The following is a 6,282-nucleotide window of genomic DNA, read 5'->3' as shown; positions in this document are numbered from 1 at the left end:
CAGCTACTTGGTAGCAGGATTCCAGCAGGAAGTAAATGCCTAAAGTCAAGGTGTAAAAAAACACATACTACAATGGCCTTTCCAGATAGCAATAGATAGGCAAATAAAATAAGCATAGCTTTCATAACCTTGCAATAAAACCTATGCCAATGTTTTCAGTAAGAGGACCTCAAGAACCTGTAAAACACAGCGCACACACACACTTAGTACTGTGCAAAAGTCTTAAGTTGTATATACATACTACTTCAATAATAAATGTACTTTGAGTACCCCAGTCCTTGTGTTTTTGTGCATAGGTAAGACTCTTGGCTTTGTTTCCACTTTGGAGGAATGGCTTTTTGGCAGCAACTCTTCCATGAAGGCCACTTATGACAGGACTTCTCCGGACTGTAGAGGTATACTTAGGTTCCAATGGTTTGTGAGAGCTCAGGGCTGATAGTCGTCTCAGACTTCTGATTCAGAAGGGACATCAGTTTGATGTATCCTCATCTGCTACAGTTTCCGCGGCTGAATACTGTGTTTCTGGTGCTCAACCTTGCACATTTCTTTGTGCTTCTTCAGAAGAGTTTGGACAGCACATCCTGTCTGCTCTAAAATTTCTGCTTGGGAGAGACCTTGCTGATGCAGGACAACCATCTTGTGTCTTGTTGCTATGCTCACTCCTGCCATGGTGTAAGAATTGATGACTTCAAGGTTAAACTGCCACATGTGCCACACCTTCACCTTTTAGTTTGGGTGTACTTCACCCAGTTTGATTCCTTCCACACCCGTTCCTGTTTCAGTTGATCAGTTTAGTTTATTCAACTCATTATGTCATTGATCATTCACCTGCTTGTTCTCTTTGTTTAATCATGCACTGGGCTAGATACCTACAAAGTAATCAAGTTTTCATTTGAAATGTGGTCCATTGCTTAATATGTTACTTTCATTAACAAAGTACAAAAATTTCTCTGTAAAACATTTAATTTTTTGGAAAATGAATGTTTGGAAATCTAAAGTTTGCTCTTTTCTACTGACACACTAATGCAGAAGGCAAAAAGTAATCACCAAAACCAAAAAGAAACCTAGGATGCCCAAGAGTTTTGCACAGTACTGTGTATACATTTATGGCAAGATAGTGATCCAACTACTTCACAGGTTCAATCCTCACTTCCAGCGCTGTCTTGTCTGGAGTCTGTAGTACGTGCTCCTCGGCCCTGTTTCCACCAGGTGCTCTGGTTTCCTCCCACGTTCCAAAGCCAGACGGATAGATAGGTTAATTGTGTAGGTGAGTGATAGAATCTGGAGGGAGCTGATGGGAATGTGAATGTGGAGAGAATAAGCTGCGAATGAAGCAGAAAGAGTGGTAATAAGCCAGTATGGACTCAGTGGGGTGGAGGGTGAAAGACCTGCTTGCATGCCACATGATGGATTTAATACACTGGAACTTCCGCAGGAGGAGAATTTCATCATAACTCTATTCTTCAGCAGACAGATGTGACCATAAAATAAAGACCCTAAGCACTTGTTGGAGCATCCTTTATTTATACATTTTATTTGCTTTAAACCTCAAAAACCATCAATAACATTTTCCAGCAGCACAAACGCAGAAATGTTATTTCATTGGTAGTTACACTGGCTCTCTTTTTCAAGAGCCATGTGCATCAATAATACATTTTCTCCACCACAAAATTAAATTTCAAAACATTATTTTGTACACATTGAACATAGTTTGTTTTAATATAACATAAAATAGTAAAAGATTGGCCAAAGATTCAATCTGCCCAGTTCCAATAAAGTAAAATCTGACAAAAACAAAAGGAAATCTGATATCCAAAGGTGGTGCAAAAGGGTAAAAAAAAGTATCAGAATTCAACATAAATTAAGCATAAGACTTAGTTAACAGAGTCTTTGTCTTTTGAAAACAACTTGCTTCCACCTCGGCTCTCGTGGATGCAACATTGGATTGAAGTTGCATTGCCCACAGTTTGACTTGGCATCAGTTTTAAAAATAGAATAACTAATTCTACTGAACAGAATACATATAATACTTTCCATTGAACTAGTTCAGTCACAAACTAAACTGAACTTCATTAGACAGCAATCATTTTTAGTATAAGTAATTTGTTCTCAATACACTAGCACAATTCCACCAGAGCTATTATGAACCAGCTTCCTTTACAAGGCACACTATGAGCTAAGGAATAAATTTCTATTCTTTGAAGCAAAAGACACAAGAACCAATTCCCAGACCAGAACTTGCACAGACATACAAATCCTAAACACAAACACTACTGCACTTGGACATAGAGAAACTTGATGGCCTTCCTACTAAGTCCCAGAAAGGTATTTACAAGTATTTTCTTCCGATTCATACTTAATAGCTCATGAGTTCTACTGCAGATCTCCTCAACCAAACCAACTCCATGCTAAACTACTGAAGTTTAAAACAACTTATGAGTTGGTCACTGCAATGCTTTTATTTCTGCTCTCATCTAATTAAAAAGCAAAGAGTTTGGAATTGAATACGATATTCCAGGTAAGAACTCAGCCAAAAATAATTAGTTCTTCTTCTTATTGATGAAAACTTTGATTGCACCAGTGAAATCTGCAGATAAGAGTACTTCAGTGATGTCTGCTTTCAATGCACCTAAATGAAAGCAAAATTGGAGAAAGATTTCACAGCAGTTAGCATGAGCATGTCCCTGCAGGGAATAAAACCTGTACCACTATTTTGATCACTGCAGTTCAAAATGTTCATCAAAAACACATGCAGCTTCCTTCCTTGTTTGTCATTTTAGTGGGGTACATCGAACCCACAGGCCATCTCCAGCCCCTGCCAAAGTGTGCTCCAACTCTCCTCAGTGAGTGGTGAGCCAGCTTCACTCCCAGTTCTCCCTACTACAGCAACCTGGTTCCTGAAACGTGCTCATATTTGATATGATTCTGTGAAGTTTAGGATGTCATTGCTCTCGTCAACTCTTTTGACAACTGGGTTGACATAACCCTAGTTGAAAATGTTGAGTAATTATCTGTGAATGCCCCTACTATTTATAAACTAAAAACTAAATGTCCTACCTAAAGCAATTTAGACCATTTATCTTACACCCCCAAACAGATGTGCATAACTGTATTAAGCTAAGCAATGTATCCTACTGAATGTCACCTGATAGTTTCTTACCCCTCCACCACTAAACTAGCACACTTATGTCTCCCAAGATATCAAACCTTGATGACTGCTTTTGTTAACTGCAGCTTATTTTGATCTTTCCCCTCACCCCCACCCCAGTTGCTCAAACATGTTGTAACTTTAAACTCATGTTCTCCTTTTCTGATCCTCTGTTTGGATCCTTCTAGTCAGGATTGTGGCCCTGCCTGCATTTCCAGAACAACTCCTCTGAACGTCATCACTAACAGCATCCTAACCAACTAAGAGAAGCAATTTATCTCTCCTTTGTAGCATATGATGTTTGACTCCTCTGAAGTCTTCCCAGCTGTATCGAACTGAGGGTGACCGTACTCACCTGCTTTCTACTCTAGCCAGACAAATATTTCTAATGGGTTCTCTTCCTGAATCTGCAAATTGGTGTCCGCCCTTCCAAGGACTACTCCCATTTAGCAACATGATCTCTTGATAACATTCCAGATAAAAATCTATTTTAACACGGGCTTTGACACTATCTCTCTCCATGCCTCTAAACAGTACACTGTATACATATAGCACTGCATGATTGGTCACTTTCCCCAACTAAACTGAGACCAAAGGAAAAGACAAAACTCTTATTTATTTATTGAGATACAATGCAGAATAGGCCTCCGGGCCTTCAAGCCGCGTCATCCAACAACACCCGATTTAATCCTAGCCCAATCATGAGACAATTTACAATGACCAATTAACCTACTAACCAGCAAGTTTTTAGACTGTGTTACATAGGCACCGATGACAACCCTATACTATCCCATATTGGAAACTAGACGTTTGGCATTCAGAGTCAGAACTGAGCTTCAAACCACACATCACCATTACTGGCAAAAATGTACATTTATATTCCCATAACGCTGCCCATCTCTGGGCCTGCCTTGGGTCTTTTGCTCATTACACATGCACATATACATCCTACCCCCACTATCAACAATTACACTCCTGGCTGGTCTTCATTCTCTCTGTTAACTCTGGAAAAGTGTAGCTCAGGTAGTTGGTGGTTGGGTTGAGGTGTTTGCTGATCTTGGCAATACATTTGCACATTTTTCATTCCCATATGAGGAGACATCATCAGTGGTCCACAAGCCAAAAGTGCACTGAGGTCTCATCGTATGATGACGAAATACTTGCAAATGGATTGTCAAAATCAGAGAACAACTCAACTCAACCAACAAAGCTTGCTGCCCATCTCTTTGATCAGAGTCCCATTCAATCATAACCCTGTATTAAGGATGAAGTTGCATCTTAACTGGAGGGGAACCAATATTCTGGCAAGGAGATTGAGGAACCAACTAGAGAGCAGGCTATTCTGGACTGGGTTTTGAGCAATGAGGAAGGGTTAATTAGCAATCTTGTCGTGAGAGGCCCCTTGGGTAAGAGTGACCATAATATGGTGGAATTCTTCATTAAGATGGAGAGTGACATAGTTAATTCAGAAACAAAGGTTCTGAACTTAAAGAGGGGTAACTTTGAAGGTATGAGACATGAATTAGCTAAGATAGACTGGCAAATGACACTTAAAGGATTGACGGTGGATATGCAATGGCAAGCATTTAAAGGTTGCATGGATGAACTACAACAATTGTTCATCCCAGTTTGGCAAAAGAATAAATCAGGGAAGGTAGTGCACCCGTGGCTGACAAGAGCAATTAGGGATAGTATCAATTCCAAAGAAGCAGCATACAAATTAGCCAGAGAAAGTGGCTCACCTGAGGACTGGGAGAAATTCAGAGTTCAGCAGAGGAGGACAAAGGGCTTAATTAGGAAGGGGAAAAAAGATTATGAGAGAAAACTGGCAGGGAACATAAAAACTGACTGTAAAAGCTTTTATAGATATGGAAAAAGGAAAAGACTGGTAAAGACAAATGTGGGTCCCCTGCAGACAGAAACAGGTGAATTGATTATGGGGAGCAAGGACATGGCAGACCAATTGAATAATTACTTTGGTTCTGTCTTCACTAAGGAGGACATAAATAATCTTCCAGAAATAGTAGGGTACAGAGGGTCCAGTGAGATGGAGGAACTGAGCGAAATACATGTTAGTAGGGAAGTGGTGTTAGGTAAATTGAAGGGATTAAAGGCAGATAAATCCCCAGGGCCAGATGGTCTGCATCCTAGAGTGCTTAAGGAAGTAGCCCAAGAAATAGTGGATGCATTAGTGATAATTTTTCAAAACTCGTTAGATTCTGGACTAGTTCCTGAGGATTGGAGGGTGGCTAATGTAACTCCACTTTTTAAAAAAGGAGGGAGAGAGAAACCGGGGAATTATAGACCGGTTAGCCTAACGTTGGTGGTGGGGAAACTGCTGGAGTCAGTTATCAAGGATGTGATAACAGCACATTTGGAAAGCGGTGAAATGATCGGACAAAGTCAGCATGGATTTGTGAAAGGAAAATCATGTCTGACGAATCTCATAGAATTTTTTGAGGATGTAACTAGTAGAGTGGATAGGGGAGAACCAGTGGATGTGGTATATCTGGATTTTCAAAAGGCTTTTGACAAGGTCCCACACAGGAGATTAGTGTGCAAACTTAAAGCACACGGTATTGGGGGTAAGGTATTGGTGTGGGCGGAGAATTGGTTAGCAGACAGGAAGCAAAGAGTGGGAATAAACGGGACCTTTTCAAAATGGCAGGCGGTGACTAGTGGGGTACCGCAAGGCTCAGTGCTGGGACCCCAGTTGTTTACAATATATATTAATGACTTGGATGAGGGAATTAAATGCAGCATCTCCAAGTTTGCGGATGACACGAAGCTGGGTGGCAGTGTTAGCTGTGAGGAGGATGCTAAGAGGATGCAGGGTGACTTGGATAGGTTGGGTGAGTGGGCAAATTCATGGCAGATGCAATTTAATGTGGATAAATGTGAAGTTATCCACTTTGGTGGCAAAAATAGGAAAACAGATTATTATCTGAATGGTGGCCGATTAGGAAAAGGGGAGGTGCAACGAGACCTGGGTGTCATTATACACCGGTCATTGAAAGTGGGCATGCAGGTACAGCAGGCGGTGAAAAAGGCAAATGGTATGCTGGCATTTATAGCGAGAGGATTCGAGTACAGGAGCAGGGAGGTACTACTGTAGTTGTACAAGGCCTTGGTGA

At 40.8% G+C, this 6,282-nt stretch overlaps 1 protein-coding gene across 3 annotated transcripts in view; it reads right to left on the bottom strand.

Moving 5' to 3' along the window:
* Positions 1-1,487: 1,487 nt before the first annotated feature.
* Positions 1,488-6,282, bottom strand: part of wdr44 (WD repeat domain 44) — an 80,690-nt gene continuing 75,895 nt past the window's right edge. For all 3 annotated transcript variants that reach the window (XM_072270385.1, XM_072270386.1, XM_072270387.1), the window contains one exon: positions 1,488-2,629. In XM_072270385.1, coding sequence (XP_072126486.1) covers positions 2,541-2,629 — 89 coding nt within the window. In that variant the 3' untranslated portion in view covers positions 1,488-2,540. The remainder of the gene's footprint in view (positions 2,630-6,282) is intronic.

Source organism: Mobula birostris, chromosome 10 (genome assembly GCF_030028105.1).
Source record: "Mobula birostris isolate sMobBir1 chromosome 10, sMobBir1.hap1, whole genome shotgun sequence".
In the NCBI taxonomy this organism is placed as follows: domain Eukaryota; kingdom Metazoa; phylum Chordata; class Chondrichthyes; order Myliobatiformes; family Myliobatidae; genus Mobula; species Mobula birostris.
This window is presented reverse-complemented; position numbering and strand designations above follow the sequence as displayed.